This window comes from Astyanax mexicanus, chromosome 14, assembly GCF_023375975.1.
Source record: "Astyanax mexicanus isolate ESR-SI-001 chromosome 14, AstMex3_surface, whole genome shotgun sequence".
Taxonomy (NCBI): domain Eukaryota; kingdom Metazoa; phylum Chordata; class Actinopteri; order Characiformes; family Acestrorhamphidae; genus Astyanax; species Astyanax mexicanus.
The window spans coordinates 24549444-24575531 of record NC_064421.1 but is presented as its reverse complement, the minus strand read 5'-3'; the positions used below and the strand labels follow the sequence as shown (position 1 = coordinate 24575531).

Genomic DNA, 26088 nt, shown 5'->3' with positions numbered 1-26088 from the left:
GGCCAAATCAGCTGCAAATCTTAGTTAAGATTAAAGGTGTTAATTGTGGAGTCTGGGTTTCTTTCTAGTACAGTAGGTTTAAAGCAGATTGTATTAAATGCATGATGGATGTTTGTCAGATTAGGTGACAAAGCTGGGAATGTTTTGTTTATAGTGTTTAATTGATTGTGGCTTGATTGACTGACCTAAGCCTATTTGTTTGGCTGAAAGAGTTAATATTGTTTTCCTTTCATTTGGAGCCTATTTTTATTCACATAAATCAGATCTTCAAAAATGATTTAGTAAAGACACTGTTTATAAACTAATTGAAAGTAATGGAATGGTTCTTTGCCTGATTAAATGATTCTTAATGTACAGTTTTGGCAGGAAGTTTACGTACACCTCATAGATGTGACAATTTAGGTGGATTTAGATTTAAAGTTGTGCCTCAAGAGACATATGTCATATAGAGGGCAAATTGAAAAAAAACTTGCCGTGTTGGAATTGCTGTTTTCTATAAAATGAATTTATCTTTTGAGAAAGAAAATCATCATATCATACATCATATTGCAAAGACACTTAGTTATATTAAATCATGACTTTAAATGCAGTTTGTGTTTTACATTACTTGAAAACTTTAAAGGCTTGGGGACTTAAAGGGCACACAATTTAATGCATAATAAACATTATTATACAATGTTATGAAATTTATAATTAGGGTGAATTAAGGGTGATTAGGGCATAAGGTCAACTGCAACAGTGTATTTATACTTTTATAAGGTATATTTTCTTGCATGAAGGAAAAAAACAATATTAAGATTTTCAGTATTACAGAAATGGATCATTTGTTTGGCTGTTGTTGTTTTTTTTTGTATCAAAAACTGTACCCAATCATCTTTAATTAACCCTATTTATAGCCATGTTTATTATATCTCATGAAAGCATTATAATGTATCATGGAATCAGTCACAGGCCCTCAGAACTGTTGTAACTGTTAGCCCTCATACAGCCCCCTGGTGGTACTCTCTTTTTTCATGCAGTTGGGTGAGGTAAATACAGTATCTTAAGATATAAAGGTAGAAGTTAAGTGCATTTTTCACTCTGGCCTGTAGGAAGCACCAACCAAATGGCTTGTTCATATTTTAGATAGGCCTGTACATAGACATATACTGTGAAAATGTTGGCAAAACTATTGTGTGCGATGTAATATGATACAACTTCATATAAAGTGCTGTTTAATAAAGTCAGGGACAGATGCTGCAAATAACGTATATTAAAAATTATAATCAAATCACTAATTTCAGTCTCTGTATGTTAAGTGTGTGCAGAGTGATAAGGGATTCTGGTACAAGAGAAATGACAAATTGTCTTTGGACATAAGAGAGTCAGACTTTAGACTTTTAATAGTGTTTAGTGTATATTTAGTGTGATTGTCAGTGTCACATTTAGCAGTTTAATTTTGTGACCGTATCAAGCTAAATTCGAAAATAGAAAATTAGGTTTAAAACTTCATCAATTTTTTTCAATTCAGTATTGTGAAAAAGAAATGTGTTCTATTAAATTTTTCAATTTTTCAGATTTTTATTTTAGCCGTTTGCGAACAGAATTTCAAGAAAAAAGTTGAATCATCTCTTCTCTTTTTTTAGATTTGTCCATTTTTGTATATCGCAACACAAACCTAATGGTATAATCCAACTTGCAAAATGCAAGTTTCATTTTTTCATTTTTCCTAAAATCCGATTGTGAGTGGCAGAGATAATAAAATAAAATCGGAAGAATGGATTGTCAGTGTAATGTTTAGTAGTTTAATTTTCTGACCGTATCAAGCTAAATTCGAGTATAGAAAATTGGGTGTAAAACCTTTTTTTCCCATTGAGTATAGTGAGGGAGAAATGTATTTTATCCATTTTTTAATCATCTAGTTTTTCATTTTGGCCTTTCACAAACAGAATTTTAAGGAAATTGAAAGTTTAATCTTCTCTCGGTTTTCAGATTTGTCCATTTTATATCTTGTAACACAAACCTGATGGTATAATCACTGGGGGGAAAAATCTGAAAAGAAAGAAAAGATTCATTTTTTAATTTTTCTTCAATTTCCTATTGTGAAGGGCAGAGATGAAAAAAATAAGATTGGAAAACGTATTTCTTTTACACATTAAAAAAGTAATGAGTTTTTATATCCATTTTCTATTGTGGCATTTAGTGCGAAACGGTCAGAAAATTAAAATAATAAACGTTACACTGACCGTTTTTAGTGTTTGGTTGGCATTAACGTCCTTCTGCAGATCAGAAAAGCTCTAATGCTGCATGTGTTCATCACTGAATTCCTCTTTAAGAAGCCCTTCATACTGCTGATCTGACGGACCGCCCCTTTAGACCGATGGGGCGTGGTTTGTTCCTGAGGTGAGCTCTGATTGGTGGGGAAGTCTTACCAGAGTTTTATACTGATTCTTCCTCTTGTCAGCATTGACCTCTCAAGATGGCAGGACTGCGGGCTCTCGGTGTTCTGTCCAGAATCACAGTGCGGCACAGATACACACTGTTTTCAGGTATCTGGTGTTTAAAGACTAAATGGAGTTGAAGTTCAGTGAACGTGTTTACTGACTGACTGACTGACTACCTCGGCTTGAGCACGGGGTGCTAACAGGCTAACTAACCTAACTAACTCTTAGCTAAGCTTAAAGCTAGTGTTGTTGACCCTCAGAGGATTTAACACTAAATATTAGCTAACTGTGTTACTGTAGTTGTGGAGAGTGCTTGGACTTACAGCGCATTTAAAGCTAACTACTGAATAATGTGAATAAGTGCAATAGAGTCTTTAATTAGCTGGCTAACATAATTAGCCAGGCATTTTAGCATGTTCGCTAACATTAGCGAGCTGTTCTGAATAGGAAACAAGCGCTAGCCGGTTAGCTAGCTAGCTAGCTAAGACCTCTGGAAGGGGACAAATGAATGGATGAATATGTGTGAACGTGTTAGCAGCTAATGAATAAATAAATGAATGAATGAATAAGTGAGTGAGCTAGTTGTAGCTTCTGTTCTTTTTGGAGCTGTTGTGTTTATACCATTTGGCTTATGTTTTGTAGAGACACCTATCTAGCTAACATAGCTAACTCTGTGCATTGTATCCGATTATCACTTCATTTTTTCTCGTTTGCTTAAACGGGTGGTTGAAGTTAGCTAGGTCATCTGAATCTTTATGTCCTACACTTATTATTGTGGCTCTTGTTTGTGATTTTTAAGGTTATAGCCAGTTATAAATATGCGTGCAGCAAAGTCACAGATCCTGATGTCTGGTGAACGTGGGGAGAATGTGGGTGAAAGGTTATTCAGTGTCCGCTGACTGTCAGTGTGTCTAACCCCTCCCCTACTCCTTGATATCACTCCGCCAGTGAGTTAATTTTAATGCATGTTCTATGCACTATAATTTTTGATGAATAGACCAGTAGAAATGGTCCATTCTTATGAATGGGAATAAAATCCTTTTTTTTTTTTTTTTACACTGATTTCCATTCAAAGCTGGATGATAGTCCTGTTTTTACCTCGTATTTTTATACCCTATAAATTTTTTATTTGAAAAATCAGACGTTTCTAAAATATAATATTTGTTAAATTAGGCAGGCATGTGTGGCTTGTTTAGCTAGCTGTCCTGGATGAAAAACAAGCGCTAGCCGGTTAGTTAGCTAACGTTACCTGAGACCTTTGGAAGGGGACAAATGAATGAATGAACATTTGAACGTGTTAGTAAAAATGCTCTATTCTTATGACTAAAGGAATAAAATCCTTTTTTTACACTGACTTTCAGCTAAAAGCTAAAAGTGTTTTTTTTTTTTTTTTTTACTTTTACTTTTTTATATATTTTTTTGAGAAAAATCAGATGTTGAAATGAAATATACAATTTGTTAAATATCCTAAATAATAAAGCATACATGTTTAAACAAATTAGACACAGCAGCTTATTCACAGTAATGGGTTCACCTTGCATTGTAAACCTAATGGGTAATTTCTAGGTCAGAAAAACAATGGAGGTCGTGTCCATATAGTCGCTGTCCAATAGGGGTGGGTGATATGGCCCTAAACTAATATCACATTATTTCATGGTATTTTCATGATAACATTACTCTTGGTGATATGACAAAACACTGAATTAAAAAAAAGTTTCAAGAATACACTACTGCAACAAAATGAAAAATATTTTTTATTATTGCATGCAATATAATATGGCACACCCCTAACTGAGATATTAAAACATACAAGAATTTTATCAGATTTGTAGCAGAAGTCAATGATCCTGAATGTTATGATACTAATAATGTACTCCAAATATCTCCATATATTCAGGAATAAAGTAAAATGTATGATACTTGACAGATAAAATCTGTCTCTAGTAGATATATAATGGGAAATGAGAACAGTCTAAATATTTCTTTTGCTAAAAACAGCAAAATGTAGTACCCTGATGTGACAATTAAGTGGGTGATATGGCACTAGGGGTGGGCGATATGGCTCTAAAATAATTTCACGATATTTCAGGGTATTTTTGCGATAACGATTTACTTGGCGATATAGGAAAACTAAAATAGAGGAATATATAATAATATATAATATAATAGGAATATAGTATAATAGTATAACAGTATAATCATAATGTGGCAAAATAAATAATATAGCATAAATAATATAATGCAGCAAATAATATTGCAGAATATTTAGTGCATGCATATAAACTGCAAACTAAAACAATTATACAATAAATACACTTAAAGCTTCTTTAGACTGTTCTTTTAAGACAGAACAGTCCTATTATCACGATATTGATTTTTAGTATCATGACATTTCTGTCACGATATATTGTATACGATATAATATTGCCCACCCCTATATGGCACAATATTTCAGGGTATAATATCGCTCACCATGTTTAAAAATGTTGCCAATATTATTGCATACGATACGATATCACACACCCCTACTGTCTAATGAATTCAGTTTTCATTTAAAATTTTTGTTTACTACATAATTTGAACACAAATTTGTCCCTTACACTGTGTCAAAAATCTATGAATGCACCAATAGAAATTCTACTAAATAATCTGAAATATATATATATTTATTTATTTTTATTGACTTAAGTTAAGAAGCTTTTCTCTTTCTCCTGTTTAGTTGCTGTTTTGGCGATGCATGTTTTTATTGGTCTGATTACTGTCTGATATATGTGTCCGATTATTTGTTATGTAACTATTATTCATTTGTGGATCTACTTATGCTTCTTTATTTAAAGATTCCACCAGAAGAGGCTTCAGTGTCGCTTCTTCCTTAATGGGTATGTGTTAAATATGTGCTTATTTCTATATTTGTTTACATTGCTCACTTCATTGTGTACATTGTCTTTTTGTTTGTGTCAAAAAACATGCAATTAATTTCATTTTTCTATGTCTACAGCTCGCACGCATGTAAACTATGAGGTCAAGGGAGATGTGGCTGTTGTTCGGATCAATGACCCGACTTCAAAGGTAAATATTGACGCTCTATAAGGGCTGGACAGTATTGGAAAAACTGCCATTATAAGATTTGTTATGCAGTATATACAGCATGAAAAAATAAAGGAATTTGTATCTTACTTCTCCAGAAGTCAATGATCCAACATGATTTTTAAAAATGTGTGTATAATACACTGCTCAAAAAAATAAAGGGAACACTCAAATAACACAATATAACTCCAAGTAAATCAAACTTCTGTGAAATTAAACTGTCCACTTAGGAAGCAACACTGATTGACAATCAATTTCACCTGCTGTTGTGCAAATGGAATAGACAACAGGTGGAAATGATTGGCAATTAGCAAGACACACTCAATAAAGGAGTGGTTCTGCAGGTGGGGACCACAGACCACTTCTCAGAACCTATGCTGTCTGGCTGATGTTTTGGTCAGTTTTGAATGTTGGTGGTGCTTTCACACTCGTGGTAGCATGAGACGGACTCTACAACCCACACAAGTGGCTCAGGTAGTGCAGCTCATCCAGGATGGCACACCAATGCGAGCTGTGGCAAGAAGGTTTGCTGTGTCTGTCAGCGTAGTGTCCAGAGGCTGGAGGCGCTACCAGGGGACAGGCCAGTACACCAGGAGACGTGGAGGAGGCCGTAGGAGGGCAACAACCCAGCAGCAGGACCGCTACCTCCGCCTTTGTGCAAGAAGGAACAGGAGGAGCACTGCCAGAGCCCTGCAAAATGACCTCCAGCAGGCCACAAATGTGCATGTGTCTGCACAAACGGTTAGAAACCGACTCCATGAGGATGGTATGAGGGCCCGACGTCCACAGATGGGGGTTGTGCTCACAGCCCAACACCGTGCAGGACGCTTGGCATTTGCCAGAGAACACCAGGATTGGCAAATTCGCCACTGGCGCCTTGTGCTCTTCACAGATGAAAGCAGGTTCACACTGAGCACATGACAGACGTGACAGAGTCTGGAGACGCCGTGGAGAGCGGTCTGCTGCCTGCAACATCCTTCAGCATGACCGGTTTGGCAGTGGGTCAGTAATGGTGTGGGGTGGCATTTCTTTGGAGGGCCGCACAGCCCTCCATGTGCTCACCAGAAGTAGCCTGACTGCCATTAGGTACCGAGATGAGATCCTCAGACCCCTTGTGAGACCATATGCTGGTGCGGTTGGCCCTGGGTTCCTCCTAATGCAGGACAATGCTAGACCTCATGTGGCTGGAGTGTGTCAGCAGTTCCTGCAAGATGAAGGCATTGAAGCTATGGACTGGCCCGCCCGTTCCCCAGACCTGAATCCGATTGAGCACATCTGGGACATCATGTCTCGCTCCATCCACCAACGTCACGTTGCACCACAGACTGTCCAGGAGTTGGCGGATGCTTTAGTCCAGGTCTGGGAGGAGATCCCTCAGGAGACCATCCGCCACCTCATCAGGAGCATGCCCAGGCGTTGTAGGGAGGTCATACAGGCACGTGGAGGCCACACACAATACTGAGCCTCATTTTGACTTGTTTTAAGGACATTACATTAAAGTTGGATCAGCCTGTAGTGTGTTTTTTCACTTTAATTTTGTGTGTGGCTCCAAATCCAAATTTGATTTCCATTGATGATTTTTGTGTGATATTGTTGTCAGCACATTCAACTTTGTACAGAACAAAGTATTCAATGAGAATATTTCATTCATTCAGATCTAGGATGTGTTATTTGAGTGTTCCCTTTATTTTTTTGAGCAGTGTATTAATTCCTATTATGTACTGAAGACAGGTGTAAAATAAATTACACTGAGAAGATATAATCTGCCTCTGTTAGATTTGTTATTTAAAAAATAAGAACTGTGTGAATTTTAGCGTGACGTGTATGATTTACAGTACCTTACATGACATTGCATGTTCTGTGATTTGAGAATTGCTTGTGCCAATATTGCAGCGACAATGCTAAAGTGATATATTGTGCAGCAGTAATCTAGTCGTAGATTATGTAACCTTAGTTAAATTGGATTTCAATTATATATTTTTTCTATGTTTAACAGGTGAACACACTGTCGGTTCATATGCAAAAGGAGATGGCAGAGGTTTTGGGTGAGGTCTGGTCCAACGATGCAGTCAAAAGTGCTGTACTGATCTCCTCCAAGCCTGGCTGCTTCATTGCAGGAGCTGACATAAAGTTAGTACCTCAACACACAGTTATCTTATTACAAAGTTTATCATTTAACAAAAAGACAGTCATACATTTTTCTAAGAGGAATATAGTAACATAATGGTTTTGTTACAGAATAATATTTGGACAATGGCACAATCTTTATAATCTGGGCTCTGCATGCCACCACACTGGAATAAGATTCAGTTGTAGTTTAGAAGTGGAATGTTCTGCAGTCGCCAAAAATTAGCCAGCCCAGTTCTGGAACAGCATTCTTTGGACAGGTGAAACTAAGATGAAGTCTACACTTTATTTGCATCTCATTTAGTTAAGTTAAATTCATATTCAGTGTGGTGGCATGCAGATCCCCAATGATAAAAAGGTGTCACTGTCCAAATATCTCTGGGTCTAACTATATACTGTGATTCTGAGTATCACTGCATCTTGGCCTCATTTTTGGTTTCTTTTTTGTGCTCTGTCTTTGATGCAGCATGATCCAGGCCTGTAAAAGTGCAGAGGAAGTAACATATATCTCTCAGGAGGGGCAGAAGATGTTTGAAAAAATTGAGAAATCCCCTAAACCTATTGTTGCTGCAATCAATGGATCATGTCTTGGTGGTGGATTGGAGGTGAGTTAAATTAGGGAGTGTTTGTAATAATTAATTTATGTTTGTCACAAGAGATTTATCTTATGACACTGACATAAAAATAGCAGGTAATACAATGATATAATAATGCAATTATACCCTTTTAAATGCAGTAAACTTTTAATAATAATAATTATTATTATTATTATCATTATTATTATTATTATTACATTGGAATTAGGGGTGTGGCATATCGTATCATGCACAATTCATTTAGCTATTTTTTGCATTTTGCTACTGTATTTACATTTAACTGCTGGTTTGCAAATTGTAAGCATGCAGTAAATATGCTGCACTTAGACCTGTTGGATGTTTGTTAAATTTATTTTTTTATTTACTGTTTACAAAACATTTAGAGCTTTTTTTTTGTTTCAGCTAAATGTATGAAACTTGTATCAATACTGAAACAAAGCTTTAATATGTATTTTGTTATGTTTGGTCATAATGCCAAGATTATTATTATCATCGCAAATATGTATTTCATAAATGAAATGAAAAGAGTTAACTGGCTCGTTTACATTTAATGGACATAAAAAACAAAAGGATGAGCAATATTGAGGTCAGCAAAAATGATTTCTTTTGATTGAGGTTATGTCCATATATTGTACAGTAAATCGTAATTAATGTGACAGGCCTATGAGCAGGAATGCATGATAATATGTAGTGTATGTATTGTATTATCATCATGCAAACAGTCTTATTCCAAGATCTCACTCTGCACATTCTGCTCTGTAGTTTGCCATCGCCTGCCAATACCGAGTGGCCACAAAGAGCAAGAAGACTGTTCTCGGAACTCCTGAAGTCCTGCTGGGTCTACTGCCTGCTGCCGGAGGAACACAAAGACTACCAAAAATGGTCATTATATATTATAGTCGCAAAGTCTACATTAAACCTGTGTGCTTTCCTTAATTCATTTTCTGATATATTTAACTTATACAGATGATAATGTCTTTTAATGTTAATGTGTCTGTCTGTTTAGGTTGGTCTTCCCAGTGCCTTTGATATGACTCTGACAGGAAGGAACATCCGTGCAGATAAGGCCAAAAAAATGGGTCTAGTGCATCAGTTGGTCGACACTCTGGGTAAGTACTTTTTTAAAAGTCCCTTTTAAAAATGTTTTCTGAATGTGATTGAGTGAGTGGTTATCAACTTCTCAAATTAACAGTTTGTAAAATGTTACCCAGGTCCCGGACTGAAGGGCCCGGAGGAGCGAACTATGGAATACTTGGAGGAAGTAGCTATAGAATGCGCTCGTGGAATTGTTAACAAGAAAATTCCACTTACTAAAGAAAAAGGCATGATGCAAAGTATGTTTCTTTTTTTCTGTTTTTTTTGTTTATGCTCAGTGTTGTACTTTAATATTCACCATAGTCTTGAAAATGACAAGTTTTTATGCAAATATTTTGTCTTTGCAGAAGTACAAGACTACGTTATGAGCTTTCCATTTGTGCGAAATCAAATCTACAATACTGTGCAGAAGAAAGTGATGAAACAGACCAAAGGCTTGTACCCTGCACCACTGAATATCATTGATGTATGTATAAAGTCTATATTACATGCTTTAAAAAAAAAGTGGAAAAGTGAAAGTTTGGTACTTTAACCCAGTGTAAAAGTGTTTTTCTGCTGTATGTGCAGAAGCTATCCATTCATGTGGGGCTAGGGTATTGGTTCATTTTGTCACATTGCTGCTAAAATGCATATCTTGTGCTGGGTTGCATTGCTAAAAAAAACATCTCCTACAAGAACAGCTTTAAGTTTTTAAATATATTCTATTTTTTTTTTATATTCTATAGTTTTCTAATTATGTATATTTATTAGGAAAATTATGAAGAAAACCAAAGATGAACCTAGGTCTAACCATTTCGCAAAATTGTCTGAGGAAAAGACAATCAGTTTTGCGAATCAAGTTCCTTTTGTGAAGGCAAACCAGTGATTGAGCCCCTCTCCTAATTGATCAGAGAATTGATCCTGTGTGAAGGCATGTATATTTGGGACAAAACACCCTATAATTAGTTTAACACTCTTTCATGTAAAAGAAATAGGAATAAATGGATTACCCATATTTTTCACACTATAAGGTGCATTTAAAATCCCCAAAAAACATCAGTGGGTCTTTGAATCCCATGCGCGTTTTGTATAAATTTTAAGTCAGGTTGTAAGGAGCAGTAAAGCCACTTCGCTGAAGTGCAGCGTTATACAGGAGTGTCAGTTTAGTTCTCCAACACTGGGGCTGGAGCAGTATTAGCATTAGCTGCTAAACGCTATTTTCCCATTCAGAGGTGAGTATTATCGGCCTGTAGTCTGCTGCTAACCCCTAGCACTGCTGGAGCGTGCTAATGGTTAGCCACTAATGCTAATGTTTCAGCCCTAATGCTGGAGAAAATAGTACGCCTTATAATACGGTACACTTTTTATAGTTAAATAGAAAAATATGGTATGTATTTAAGCTTTGATGGGACATTTTTTTTTCGTTGTTTTGAAATGTTTTTCTGGGCATATTTTAAGTCTTTTAACATCTAATTTCCTCTAAATTTGTCTTGTAGTGTGTGAAGTCTGGTGTTGAGCAGGGATCAGATGCAGGATACCTAGCAGAGTCACAGGTAAAGTAAATTCCCTGATACAGTGTGTAGATTTAACATTTTAAATACCTTTTACGTGTTTAATTAATACTTTTGATTCCACATTGCAGAACTTTGGCAAATTGGCAATGACCACTGAATCTAAAGCCCTTATTGGACTGTACCATGGCCAAGTCGCCTGCAAAAAGAACCGATTTGGAGTTCCAGAAAAGGAGGTTAAGTAAGTGCTTTCCTTTTCTCTCAGGATTGAGGTCAGTTATGTTAGAATGGATTACTTTGGAAATTGTTCTACTGAATAACCTTTTTAATCACACGCTTTTGGATTGGTAAACCATATTTAATGCATTTTGATTGTAGAACCTTGGCCATCTTGGGAGCAGGGCTGATGGGGGCAGGCATTGCTCAGGTGACCGTGGATAAAGGAATTCACACTATTATGAAGGACACCACACTGGAGGGCCTCAACCGGGGGCATCAACAGGTTTACAAAGGGTGTGTATGAATGAACTGTATCATTTAAGAAGAAATGAAGAACAACTCTGTGCCTCTTGAGGTAACATTTAATTCTGTTTGTCACTCTCAGACTGAACGACAAGACCAAGAAGAAGAGCATTACATCATTTGAAAGGGACACCACGCTCTCCAACCTTACAGGACAGCTGGACTACAGTGGATTCCAAAACGCTGACATGGTTATCGAGGCTGTATTTGAGGATATTGCTATCAAACACAAAGTTATAAAAGAGGTTGAAGCTGTAAGTAGATCTTAGTATATAGTTAAGTATTCAGTTCAGGTTTTAATAATGTGTCAGATTCATAGTCTTGGATGTGCAAATATATATATGTGTGTGTATATATGTATATATATGTGTGTGTGTGTGTGTGTGTGTGTGTGTATATATATATATATATATTGGATGCTGGATGAAAATAGGCTGAAATGAAACATTAATACTACTTGGACACTAAACCGCAATCTAGTCATCTGGGTCAGAAATATCATAAAATGTTTAGAGCACTTATGTACTTTCTAAGAAATACTCTTAAGATTGATAGGGTCTGTGTAGGCCTGGAAATAATTTATCCCTATATATTAATGGTGTTAGTCGATTAAAAAAAAAATGTAATCAGGTTAATTATGGCAATATTCTGTGATTAACTGCGATTAATTGCATGTGTTTTTCTTAAGACGCAATTTTTTATTCATTTTTAAAATGTAGTTATATTTATATTAGTGGTGTCAATTAAAATACTAGTATATACTAGTGTATAGAATATAGGGGATAAAAACCACTGTGCGGTGCTGGAATTTAAAAAAATGCTTGACAAATTGGAAAGAGGAAACTTTGGTTTGGTTTCACACAGCCATTAACCTAAATGCATCAAAATTCGCACATATAAATCACGCAAGCACATTGTCTCCAATGACTGGTCAGAGCTGTCTTGTGTGAAAGCAAGAAAGTAAATATAGCGAAAAGATTCTGCATTCCAGCGCTCATATCTGTGAAGCTGCTTTAACACAGAACGCTGAAAATTTGCTGCTGTGCTTTTCAAACAATGTTTTTAATGGGCTGCAAGCAGGAAACTCTACACATTACTGCATGTGTAAACAGCGTGGAGCAGCAGAGACAGCGTTTATTCATAGCAGTGTGTTATCTAGCTACTATATCAGATTAAACTGCCTTTTCAGCAGATCAGCAGTTTGCGCTAAAAATTAATGTGACTGATTCCAAATTAATTGAATGCATTAACACTCTTTAACGTTGACAGCCCTACTGTATTTACATATATGGACTAGGCCATTTTAATAATGATTATTTAATAATGATTATAATAATAATTAACTGCCATCAGTTCAGGATGAGCAGAAAGTGACTTTTTTAAAGCCTGGCTTCATCAGTGTGTGATGTACACGACAGATGGTGGCTTTCGGGTTTTTCATATCAATATCAGTTATTTTAGCAACCAACATTATGAATTGTGGCCATACCATCCAGCCTTAGCTCTGTCTTGTTTGCTAGGTGACGGCTAGTACATCTGAATTTATAATTATTTGCACATCATTTAAGTATTAGAAATGTAAGGAAAGTAAATAGAAATAATTATTTATGTAATAATTTCTTTAGAAAACACTACAGTTTTTAAAATGGTTATTTATTTATATATGTGTTTTATTGTGTATATCGGTATGTATCTCCAGTATGAATGTAAAGTTTAAATAAGTTCCTATTTAAAAAAAAAATGAAATTAATACATTTATTAGTAGTCAATTTTTCAAAACAGTTTAAGTCATGTTAACACTTTTTATGAGAATGCTAACTAAATAAGCTTCACTTTTGTCCACACATTGTTTCATCATTACTATGCACCAAAGTGTATATCCAAATCTGCAACATTGTACAGGATTGTAGACAGCATTTCTAATGGCCCATTTATTGTGAAACTGATATACAAAATACAAAAACGCAGAAGGCAGGGTATTAAGTAACAATGGCAAAAATATAAGATCTGTTGGTAACTTTTTCTTTCTTAAATAATTCTATTTTAACAGGTCATTCCTCCACACTGTATATTTGCCTCCAACACATCAGCCCTCCCAATCAAAGACATTGCGGCTGCCAGTAAACGACCAGAAAAGGTAAATGGCTTTTTAAGGCTTTTTGAAGATCTTTTGAGGATTTTTTTTAGCAATGTGTCAAATATGTACTATCTACATGTGGTTATATTTATTTATTTATTTTTATATTTTTATTTTTTTAGGTGATTGGAATGCACTACTTTTCTCCAGTGGACAAAATGCAGCTTCTGGAGATCATTACTACAGACAAAACTTCTAAGGACACCACAGCCTCTGCAGTTGCAGTCGGCCTGAAACAGGGCAAAATCATCATTGTAGTTGGGGTAATTTTGTCATTTTCCTTTTTGGTTTGATGGATGTTTTGTATTTTTCAATTTTAAGTGTATTTTATTTATTTATTTATTTTTATTTATTTATTGAAAGTTTGAAAACATAATTGCATTTGCAGGACGGACCTGGGTTCTATACCACTAGATGCTTGGCTCCCATGTTAGCTGAAGCTGTCAGGGTTCTGCAGGTATGTGATCTCCCAGGCATTTGTGTGCACACAGTCTCTCTAAATGTATTGTTTTATTAGTTAAATAATTTGCTCTAAAACTTAATTGACAAAGTGCATTTCTGTGAACACAGGAAGGAGTGGACCCCAAGAAGCTGGATTCACTGACTACAGGCTTTGGGTTTCCAGTGGGTGCTGCTACTCTGGCAGATGAAGTGGGCATTGATGTGGCTGCTCACGTGGCTGAGGACCTGGGCAAAGCGTTCGGCCCTAGACTTGGTGGAGGAAATCCCGAACTTCTCAAGACAATGGTGGAGAAGGGGTTCAAAGGTACATTTTGTGTCATACAGCCTAAAACTAAACTTACAGACTCCTTTATTGCCTTACATATGTTACATTCGGACACTGACATATATATTCTAAATATTTGCAGCAGAAATATCAAAATATTTAGAGCATTTGGGTGTTTTCTAAAGTTTAATAAGCTCTATCTAGGGCTGGAAAATAATTCCAGTGTATATATATATATATATATATATATATATATATATATATATATATATATCTTGACAGATGATGTTTCAATAACAATAATGATTTTTTTTTTTTAAATCCCAATATTTCAATAGGAAAAAAAACTGTTTGCTTTGTGTAACTCTGATTTTTGTAAATAATTTTGCAGGTCGCAAGACCGGTAAGGGTTGCTATGTCTACCAGCCTGGGCTCAAGAGCAAAGAGGTCAACATGGAGCTTAATGATATTCTGGAGTCTTTTAAGCTGACACCAAACCCTGCAGTGTGAGTGTTCAATTTATTTCTAATCTGTGTTCACATGTAAAGGTGCCTGGAGAAGGGAAAAGTGTATTTACCTTGGTATAATTGAAGAATAGCTGTATACAGAAACCTGGGATTTAAGTAAGCAAGTAAAATGTATGCTAGCTTGGTTAGCATTTACGGTGATAGCTAGCTTGTATGCTAAAAAGCTCATGTAGTATACAGACCTGCTACCATGTAAGCATTTTGCGTAACAGGCACACGTTTTAGCTAGCTAAGTATCAAGCTATCCACTACTTTCATCCACACTTCATTTTCCTCCAAACTGTCAGTCTCTCTCTCTCTTTCTTTTTCTCTCTGTCGTTGTTTCTTGTAGATGGGACAGTGGGCGGGGGTTTGTGTGGGGCTGATTTTGTACTGTAAAATTATTCCAAGGTTGGCAGGTCTGAGTATATTTTTTAATTAGTGTATTTAAGGTATTAAAAACTATTTGCACAAATGATTTAATGAATTAACCTTTTTACATTTCGCAAAGTAACGAATACGAGTGTAAAGACAATCTCTGCTGTGGATGCTATATTTTCCCTGTGGTGCATTATATAGGATATATCACTTCTGTAAATGCAAGCTGCATTTTTGAGATGTTCACAAAGGGCCCTCCAGTTTTGAACAGCTTTTTATGTAATGCAGCATACCTCAGCTGTATCCTGTTCTCAGGAATGCCGCTAGTGTGGCTAGTGGATATTTTACATTTTTGTGGGCTCTAGTCAAGCATATGGTATAAAATAAATAATAATAACAGTCATCTTTACAGCTAACCATTTCAGAATGTCTTCTGCTTGACATTTTTTTGTTCTACATGATGCTAACAATGTTCTTTCTCACTGTGCAGGTCGTCGGACTCAGATGTGCAGTATAGGCTGGTGTCTCGCTTTGTAAATGAGGCTGTGATGTGCCTACAAGAGGGCATCCTGGCCAACCCAGTGGAGGGCGACATTGGAGCTGTGTTCGGTCTTGGTTTCCCACCATGCCTTGGAGGTGAGAATCATTATGAAATGACTTAACAATAATACTATGTGGATAATGATTTAGACCTTTATTATGTATTTAAATTCTAAACATACACAGTAAAAGAGATTTACCAAGAAATTTAAGATACAATCTGTGTAAGCCAAAGAGCGCATCAAAGCACTGGTAATTGTTGGGTTAATTTTATACAGCTCTGGTAAAAAATGAGACCACTTAAAATTTAACTTTGATTTAGCCAAATTAAAACCTCTGGAATATAATCAAGAGGAATATTGATGATCACAAGCCATCAAACCAAACTGAACTGCTTGAATTTTTGCACCATGAGTGGCATAAAGTTATCCAAAAGCAGTGTGCAAGACTGATGGAGGAGAACATGCCAAAATGCATAAAAACTTTGATTAAAAACCAGGGTTATTCTACCAAATATTGATTTCTGAACCCTTACAACTTTATGAATATGAACTTGTTTTCTTTGCATTATTTGAGGTCTGAAAGCTCTGCATCTTTTTTATTATTTCAATCATTTCTCATTTTCTGCAAATAAAATAAATGCTCTAAATGACAACACTTTTATATGGAATTTGGGAAAAATGTCTGTAGTTTATAGAATAAAACAATGTTCATTTTACTTACACATATACACATATAAGTATCAAAATCAGCTGATCAAACTGATTCAGAAACTGAGGTGGTCTCTTAATTATTTCCAGAGCTCTATGTTTTAATCATTTTCCCCCCTATTTTCCTTCCTCAGGTCCTTTCCGATTTGTGGACACCTTTGGTGCAGACAAACTAGTGGAGAAGATGAGGAGGTTTGAGGACGTGTACGGAAACCAGTTCACTCCATGCCCACTTTTGCTTGATCATGCCAAGGATCCGAGCAAAAAATTTCATAAGTGACCTCATCATGTGCCATTAGAACTAGCTGCAGTATGAATTCTCATTTTCATTTTTTAAGGATACAATGGCTGACCTGGTGTACTTCAAGCGAGAGGTTTGAATGTATTTTAATGTGAAAAGAATGTTATCATGCGAACATAAAGAGAATTACTATGTGCCCAAGTAATATTAAGGTAGCCTTTATACAGAATTCTAATCATGTTTGGGTTGTTTTTGTAAGTTTAACATATTTGATAGTTTTGTATTTCTAATGTAAATGATGGTTAGACCCAAGTTGTTTGTGTTCATTCTTGTGTATCATGATTATCAGGACAGATTCTAACAAGGAGCACCGTAACCTCTCTGCTGTACATTTCTGCTCATTCATTTATCCGTGAAGCAACTGGTTGTATGGCTGGTGTGAACATTGTCGCTTGCTGAGATTTCTGTGGTTGGACCAGCTGTGCAGAGCAGAACAATCAACTGAAAAAAATAAATAAACATGAACTGTTTTAAACTGAATTCTTCTTTAGTTTTCTTAAAATATGAATATTAAAATGCTAAATACACAGACATAGGCAGTGGTGGCTCAGCAGTTAGAGCACTGGACCATCTATGACAAGGTTGTAGGTTTGATAGCAGCAATGGCCGCCCATCGTACGTGTTCTCACAAAATCACTGTTTGTGTGTGTGTTCATTGCACGGATGGGTTAAAGGCAAAGGCCAAATTCCTTCGGTGCTATACCCATTACTATAGCTTCCCTAACACAACAAAAGAATGCCGTACTGACCTCTGGCATATATAAGGGGCCAATTTCTGCATGAATGAGATACGAATTCACCCAAGGAAATCCTCTGTTTACACAGACAATTCTAGAAAGACAATGCTGACAATAATGATCATCGTTACCCACAGCACTGTCCACTGTGGGTGGTGATGTCTTCTATGAGGTTTCCCCTGTACACGTGACGCTATGATCTTGAATGATAAATATATAGAAAATGTTGGAAGAAAGAGTGTCCCATCCATCTGGTACCCACTATCGGGCTTTGCTCAAAACTTAATAATTCATGTTTCCTTGCCGTGTGCACTGTGGAAAAAGATCACACATTACATTATATTACAGATTGGGCATTCCCAAACTACAATCTAAAGTAATAGATCATGATCAACTTACACATTATCAATTATCTAATGACTCATGTCAGTGTGTGTCTTATTAATTCAATAGAAAGTAATATATTCACACTTGGCACTTTTTTGTAAGGAAGTCCAATTTATCCATGAGTTGATTATAATTTTCTGGACAGTTATTTTTTGATCTTTGAATATTTAATTCATCTCTAACGAGGAAAACTAGTTGTGAGCTTGAGAAAACAATGAGTGTGTTTACATGCACTGAATAATCTAATAACTGCAGAAAACTAGAGTGATCTGACCATGTTTACCTTCGCTTTTTGTGAACATGGACTCACTTTCTCTATACTGCTGCAAAGACAGACAAGCTGTTTTTCAGATAAGCGTCTGTCCTGTCCAATTAGGTTTGCATGCATGCGCATACTGTGGAGGACAAAAGAAAAAAAAAAAGAGAAAATTGATTTATAATCTAAAAATCAGGTGGGAGGTAAATGTGCTAAACACTAAACCACTGTGCCTTCTGATAAGAAATAAGAGTATAATACTTACATTCAGGGTTCATACACTTTTTAACCACTGAATTTCCATTATTTTTTTCCATGATGCCTTCAAGGCAAATATTCATGACCATACGATTTTTAAAGCACCAGTGCAGACATGGACAGTAACACCAAAAATCAACTAAAACTATCGAGATTGATTATAGTACGCTTAAAATGAATCTGACAAACAATCTTTAATAATAAAATGTGTGTCAGATCCTGAGAGCTGCATGGTTCAGGGCTAAATTACTGAATTAACTCTGTGCTGATGTATTTGTTAGCTCAAAATTTTCTCCATCGATAAACAGAAACACAAAGATTTGTAGACCAAGTTTCCATGACTTTTTCCCCAAAACTTATCCAGGCCTAGAAATTGCTATTTTCAAATTCCATGATTTTTCCAGGTTTTTCATGACCGTATGAACCCTGTTCATTACATGAATAACTTGAGATTTACACTCTAATTACCAAAGCTTCACTTGACGTCAGTTCTGGTGTCAATATCAGTCAGGTTTTTGAGGTGTTATCTTGTGAGTGAGGTTGAACACTGGCCAACATGCTCATTGCAACGTGACATGAATTATCTGATTTCCAGTGAGACCCGAAAGTGAGGGCAGATGGATGTGACCATCAATCTTCCAAATATGTGCAGGTTTTAATATTCCGCAAGCCACAGTGTCATGTGTGTACCAGCCAGAGACTGTAAAAAAAAGATGGAAGCCGTGTCACCGTTCCCATTCATTCAATGAAAATTAAGCCAAAATCTTCCGCCATGTTGGCAATCCTGAAACCCGAGTCTGCGCAGTAGAGACCAGAGGAGGGAGAAAGACTGTGGAGAGACAGCCTACTCATTTAAATAAACCCGCCCCCTGAGGGCTGCTTCCACAGAGCTATACACAGTCTATGGTCCCACTCATACAGTCATTGGTCCCACCCTGGCTAGGTGTAACCCAGCCCTTTTACAATAACCACACCTTTTTAAATAAAGCTGAATAACGGTTTAAAAAACTAATTCTGTGGAGATATAAAAAATTTAAAATATAAGCAGAGGTTGCACTAGCTGTTGCATTTAAATAATAGGGGTAGAATTACAGTATATTGGGAAAAAAAACGTGATTGAAAGATGTCTGTTTTGCCACTGAAACCTATGGGGTTGAGTGGGGTTACACAGCTTTCTGCAACCGAACAGCAGGGGGCGCCCGACCTGTGGTGGCTTCACTGCTCTGTCCAGCTATACACAGTCTATGGTACCAGCAATGAGCCATAGAATTCTTTACCATCCACACTGTATATACATCGTATAAATTCTCTTTGTGAACAGACATGTGACCCAGTTGAAAATTATACAGACATTCAACACAGGAGTCCACACATACAGATCCTGCAGGTCAATGCAGCATTTTTTTTTTTTAGCTTCTATAGGACATGGCAAAAGTCATAGGACACAATACTAGTTCCTGTCCCATGACCCTTGGCATGTCTGTGTAAAACATTATTAAGCACAACAGTTCTGCTGTTTGTGAAAAGTGAGTTTTATTGCACTACAAAACTAACATCAAAAAACCCATCCCTCTTTTTAATTTGTAATTATACAGATTCCAAAGGCAGAATTTCATTACTTATTATGCTAATACATCACCACCAGGCTAGTTCATCAAGAAACATCCTATTCATGAGTTTTTTTTTTCTTCAGGTTTTTAGTTACTAAAATGTAAACCAGGGTCAGTTCTTAAGCTGAGCTAAGGTGGACACAGACCATCCAGGATTTATCCCTTTAAACAGAAAAAAAAAAACATATATTCTACCTAACGAGTCAAGTGTTCATACTCAAGTGGTTGATTGCGGATGGTCAGCGTCCACTTCTGCAAATAAGCCTGGAACTGATCCTGACAAGAACCAGGATAATTAATCAGTAAAATAAAAAATAATAAATGTGCAAAATGCATCAGTAAGAAGTTACACAATAAAGCTGTTATTTAAGATTCAAATTGAAAGCCATCATAAACAATGTGGCTCAATTAATCCACTCAACACTTCAGATATACTAGTATAAGTTCCGTTTAAGATAGTATTAAAGAGAAATTGTAGAAAATGCACCCAAACCAGTAAAGGTCACAAAAAAAAGTAATCACTTATAACCAAACAGTTTCCCATGCTGAAATACCTCAATGGTTAGTATTAAATGCGGCTTTGTGAAATATCGATTTATCCTTAGCCTATCCTTACCATCACCCACAGAACTGCAAAAAATGTAGTTACCAACGATGGAGAAAAAAAGTGCTGATAGGGAACAACAAACATGGAAAGACGAAAGCTGAAACAAACACCTTTAAAGAAGATAATAGTGAATACAATGTGGAGCAGCTATTAAACTGCATGTGTTTGTAGCCTGGCATGGTTTGCTTTGCTGTTCCTTTTATTGGGCCTTTTAGAAGACCTTTGCATCTAGGACTTCAGACAAGTCCCTAAAAAAGTGCATGGTCTCAGACAGATACCATAATAATACACAGTCAGTGGGCTAGAGCAGCATTTGTTCACTTAACATTCATAACCGGGGTTATCCGCATGAGGGGAATTCAAAGTGCATATAATCACTTTTATAATAATATTCCCAGAGAGGGAATAGTTTGGTTATTATTTTCAGACGTAAACCAAAATATGAAATCTTACAAGTATTTCTGTGAATGTCACAGTTTACATCAGCTGTGTGTGTGTGTGTGAATAATGCTAACTGAATTAAAACATGATAAATGAGACCAAAACAATAAAGGTCAGTCGGTGCCCCATAAATGTATAGTGTATGTGCGCTCATTATCCCTCTTTGACCCTGTTTACACTTGGTTGCTTTATGTCATTAATTGCTGTGTGGAACAGAACATGGATATTTACTTATTGCGCAGCGATTATTACTGGTGTTGTGATTGTACGGCGAGGAGTTTTGGATGTCGAATACTTGTTGGAGCAACAAATCTGTTTATAGTGTAGTGTGTTGCTGAAGCATAATCTTTGCTTCTAAACTTTGGGTAGAGAAATCCAACTTGTAGAGGTTTCACAGTGGATTTTCCTACTTAGAACTCTGGAATTCCGAGTTTAACTTAAATGCAGTGATCTGTGTGAATAGATTGGTATTCGTTTTAAATGCATCTCGGGTACCTTTATGCTTGAATATTGATGTGGCTTAGTCTAATCCAAACATACAGGTAATACTGATACTGAAGATGCATGAAGCGGCCAGGTGTAAACAGAGGCTTTGTGTGAAAATGCTCTACCATGGATCGAAAGAGAACTTTGCTGCAGATGGTAAGGCACCGTTTTGTGGAATCGTTTCTGAAATCGATAAGGTTTTTTGTCGTCATATAAAAATCACTCAACAGTTAAAATGCTATCCAAGAACCGTACTGTGACCTAAGCTCCCCAATCTCCAAGTGGCATTTAAGGCACGGTTAGCGCTTACCATAACAAATACTAAGTGTTACGTGTCCCTTTCGACTAGTTTCACTTTTTTTTTTATTACTGTGATTATTTGACTTTCTCTCTTATGCATTACTGTTGTCAGATTAACACTAAATGTACCAATCGCCCATATTTGTTCAGTTAAATAACAGCAAATAGGGTTATACTCTTTCTTATGTGTGTAGAACAGTTTGTCAAGTACAGTGAGAGGTAAAAGTCTTGTCCAGCATAATGGGCATTCTGTCAAAAAAATGGTTCGGAGAAAATCGAATTGACAAAATTACAAAAGGTTCCTGTTTACTTGAAATGTAGCCAATCAGCCAAAGTATGTCCTGTGCCTAAAGCAAAACTGGAAAAACTACACCAGCAAACGTCATACACCAAACATGTTTTGGCTGACCAACTACATGTAGAGAAAACAGAACAGTTTGTAAATCTGACTTGTCTCTGAACCATTTTTTTTTAACATATTTGTTGTAGGAGACAAATCAGATGTGGTGTAAATCATGGGAAAGGATTTGGAAGATAGGCAAAAAACGCTGTTCAACTGCAACACCTGACACCGCCTGCAGAGCCACTTTTGCTGTTCACGTCAACATTTTCATTGGTGGTCTCTTTTCCAGGTGTCTAAAAAAGGATAAGAAAGGCAGAGAAAAGATAAGACAAAATTAAAAATTGTGTTTATCCATTACAGTTATTGAAGAAACTTTAGATGGTGTAGATTACTTTGATAAGTAGCGGCGCTGAAACAAGAAGAATGGAGATATTTAACCCTTTAGTGTCTTTCATGGCTGTTACTGGGGAGGACGAGCAGTGGCCACCTAATTCCAGGCACACACTATAGGATTTTCTAAATCTTAACTGATGTTGAAAATGTGAGATTTGTTAGTCATCAACCCCACCACACTAAACAATCTGCCCTAAATAAAACACCACACATTGTAAGATTATTCTGCCCAGCCGACACATCTCATTACGTAGAAGTGATAAACAACACAAATGCAACGTAAACTACAATGCCACAATTGGTATTAGAATTACATTTGTGATTCAGATGACTGACCTTTCGCAGTATGTCCTCAGCAAGCATAAGGAACGCCTTTTCAATGTTAATGTTTGCTTTCGCACTCGTTTCAAAGAACCGAATGTTATGTTCACTAGCAATCTGAGAGGGAGAAAATTAAGAGAAGAATGTTAAAGCATTATAGACAGAACCCAAATTATGGATATTTTAAAGTTAAATACTATACAGTAGTAGGACATTTACATGCACCTATTAACATTAATTGACATGTTATGAGGGACTCTGGGAAGGTCATTCCAAAAACGTATTGTTGGTCTGCTTTATCTATTCCACAGCTACGAATCATGTGTCACTGTCCTGTTGGAATACCCGGTTGTGTCCAAAATTCACCAAAAGCTGGGGCTGACTCTCTCTCTTCTCCTATCATTCCTCTGGTCACTGTGGCCAATTAAAGTCTGGGCAAGTGTAAAACTTGCTTGATTTTAGACAGTGATATTGTTGCTCAAGCAGCTTCTAGTTAATAGAAGGTCTGGGCTTTTAAGGTTCTTGGGCTGTTCCTGACCATCTGAACCAGTTTTCTTTAAGCTAATGGTGACATTCATTTGTTTAAACTGATGATCTTAGAATCTGCAATTGTTTTGACTTGTGTAAATCAGTAATCATCCCTCTTCTGTGTGATTCCAATGAGTGATGTCAAACAAACCATGTCTTTTGGGCTTAGAGAAGCTATCGGCTATAGTCAATCATGATTACTAATAAAAAATTAGGCCTCTGCAAGACATTTTAAAACTTTCAGCACCACTGAATTATAACCCAACTGGATAAGTCCATATTTTGATACTTTGTGCATGATTTGTCCATGTGGTGATTTCAGAAAGCAAACCTGTTCTTGTGCACCAGTTTGTTTTCTACGAAAACAAACCGTTTTGTTTTCTATGAAACATTATGCCCCAGACAAAGCACAGTTAAAATGAAAAATGTTTAATTACCATTATATTCACATTCATAAAGAGTTTATATAAACTTCCAACCACAAGTGTACATCTCCTTTAGTCACTCTAGATATGTGTCATATAGTTTTGCATGAAGTGAGCAAACACTGAATTTACCTGTTCTCCCTTTGCTTTGGGTACGACACGCATGTCCTCCATATCACACTTGTTACCAAGCAACATTCTCTCCACATCCTCATTCGCATGCTAGGGGAAGAATCAAGATCCATGATATTAATAACAGCAGTACCTGTAGTGATTAACTTTTCTTGATCTCAAATGAGGAAAGTATTTAAAACAGTACCCCCCCCCCCCATGCATTTGACCCCCACTCCATTAAATAAAGACAAACCCATTAAAATCAGATTTAACAATTCCACATAGAGCTGGAAAAAAATACAATCTAATATCTCACCTCCTCAATATTTCTCAGCCATTTGGTGATGTTCTCAAAGCTTTTGGCGTTGGTGATATCATACACCAACATGATTCCCATGGCCCCCCTGTAGTAGGAAGTGGTGATGGTGTGAAATCGCTCCTGTCCAGCAGTGTCCCTGATGAGAAACCATTTCAAATGGGAAAATTAGTACAATTAAGCAGACATTTCCAAATGTTAAAAAAAAAAGTTTTCCCAAACACTACAGATTCTTTTTGTAAGTAATTCTGCTTTTATTTAAGAAACTTAACTGAGGATCACACACCATATTTGAAGTTTAATCCTCTTGCCTTGCAGCTCAACTGTCTTGATTTTGAAGTCTATTCCTGAAAAACCGGAACATAAATATAAACACAACTGACACACAACACCACTTCACACTTCACAGCAGTTATGTAAAATCGTTCCTTTAAGGAATTAAAAACGATGATTCAGTTAAACAATCAGAACTAGATAATTCAGGTTTTGGACTTGGCTCACGCAAATAATGACGTGAACAATGTCAACAGCCATTGGGAGAACTACAGGAAGAATATTGCACATTTTGCAGGGGGGAAGCTCACAGGCAGAGTTGATTACAAAATGTATACTATTAAAAAATTTCAAGAACTAACAGTGTGGCCGAAAAATAAACTTGATGGGGACAAAAGTTGTGAGTCTCTGATGAATCACAGTATTGATATACACATTATTTGCAATTTAAAATGTAATATGTATTGTTTGTAAACTCCACCATGTGACTAGAGTTTGAGTAAAAAGTCTGTGACTTGTCTTTAGATGTGAGAGGGTGTTAGACTCTAGTCTTTTCTTTTAAGTCTTTTCAAAGTCGTGTAGTGTATTGGCAGCATAAACTACAGCAATACTGGGGATACATGAGTACAGACACCATCGTTAAAAGCTAGTGAAGGGTTAAATAAACACACAGATGGGCATTTCTTACCGATAGTTGAGATAAACGTCGTATTAAAGGCGTCGTCAGAAAAGCGGAACAGGACACAGGTTTTCCCAACTCCCGAGTCTCCAATCAGCAGCAGCTTGAACAACAGATCGTATGTCTTCTTAGCCATTGGGCATGAAGAGTCAGAGCGGACACCGCTTCAGTTACCGAGTCCGGGCGGAGGGAGAGTCTTCAGAGCTTCAGTTAAGAGAAGCTATCGACCGTTTCTCATACTAGCCGAGCGCGATAATAACGGCCAGCTCGATTTCACTGCTGTCAAAGTTTGTTAGCTAACTAGCGCGCTAGCCCGCTTTAGCCGTTAGCCTCAGCGGGGCCACTTATCGAAAAAACAGGAGAAACAGCGAGGACAGCCCGGCTTAATAAACCCGCCTGTATAACGAGGACAGCAGCGAAATCCTCAAACACAACAAAAACAGACTCAGAGCGGCTCTGCGAAAAAAAACAGCGAAATAAACTCCTTTAACATCAAAACCAGCTTCGCCCTGGACTCGTCATCCACCACGGAACAAGCGGACACTGCGCATGCGCACACTGTGATCTGTGAGGCTAGGATATCCGGTCAGCTTTAATCAATTAGTCATGACAGCAGCATTTCACATACTGCTGTAGTTTATATAATATTATTTAATATTACCTATTGATCAGTGTTTTGCTTAATCTAGCCAAGTTGATTTTTATCCATAACAATAATGCAATTCAACTGTATATCAAGTCCCTAAAATTTATTAAATCCAAAAATTAAAGAAAATGTTACAAAAATATGGTCAGTTTGGTATTGTCTGTTTTCAATAATTGCTTTCTATAGCAGTTAATTTATCAATTATTCTGTTAAGTTAATTTAATGTTTTGTTGCTTATGTATGTAAATGTGTCTTACAACATAGTACATTGCTTGTTTTATAATTTTACATTCTATTCTATTCTGTTGTAGTGTCATATTATTATTCTG

General features: G+C 36.6%; 2 protein-coding genes across 2 annotated transcripts; one reads left to right on the top strand and one right to left on the bottom strand.

Annotated features, from left to right (window-relative positions):
- The first annotated feature begins 2409 nt into the window (after nucleotides 1-2409).
- hadhab (hydroxyacyl-CoA dehydrogenase trifunctional multienzyme complex subunit alpha b) lies at nucleotides 2410-17119 on the top strand. Its single transcript, XM_007252180.4, has 20 exons — nucleotides 2410-2528; nucleotides 5261-5302; nucleotides 5422-5492; nucleotides 7507-7640; nucleotides 8104-8242; nucleotides 8996-9115; nucleotides 9240-9342; nucleotides 9445-9567; nucleotides 9676-9794; nucleotides 10804-10860; nucleotides 10950-11059; nucleotides 11197-11331; nucleotides 11423-11594; nucleotides 13391-13477; nucleotides 13600-13740; nucleotides 13866-13934; nucleotides 14048-14243; nucleotides 14596-14710; nucleotides 15579-15724; nucleotides 16473-17119. Exons 1-20 carry the CDS (start codon nucleotides 2459-2461, stop codon nucleotides 16616-16618), a joined length of 2295 nt encoding a protein of 764 aa, XP_007252242.1. The 5' UTR covers nucleotides 2410-2458; the 3' UTR covers nucleotides 16619-17119.
- A 2672-nt stretch (nucleotides 17120-19791) lies between these two features.
- Nucleotides 19792-25674, bottom strand: LOC103035127 (ras-related protein Rab-10). The gene is made up of 6 exons (XM_007252179.4): nucleotides 25123-25674; nucleotides 24448-24508; nucleotides 24162-24300; nucleotides 23864-23953; nucleotides 22794-22895; nucleotides 19792-22357 (listed from the first exon to the last, which is right to left on the bottom strand). Exons 1-6 carry the CDS (start codon nucleotides 25247-25249, stop codon nucleotides 22274-22276), a joined length of 603 nt encoding a protein of 200 aa, XP_007252241.1. The 5' UTR covers nucleotides 25250-25674; the 3' UTR covers nucleotides 19792-22273.
- Nucleotides 25675-26088: the final 414 nt, after the last annotated feature.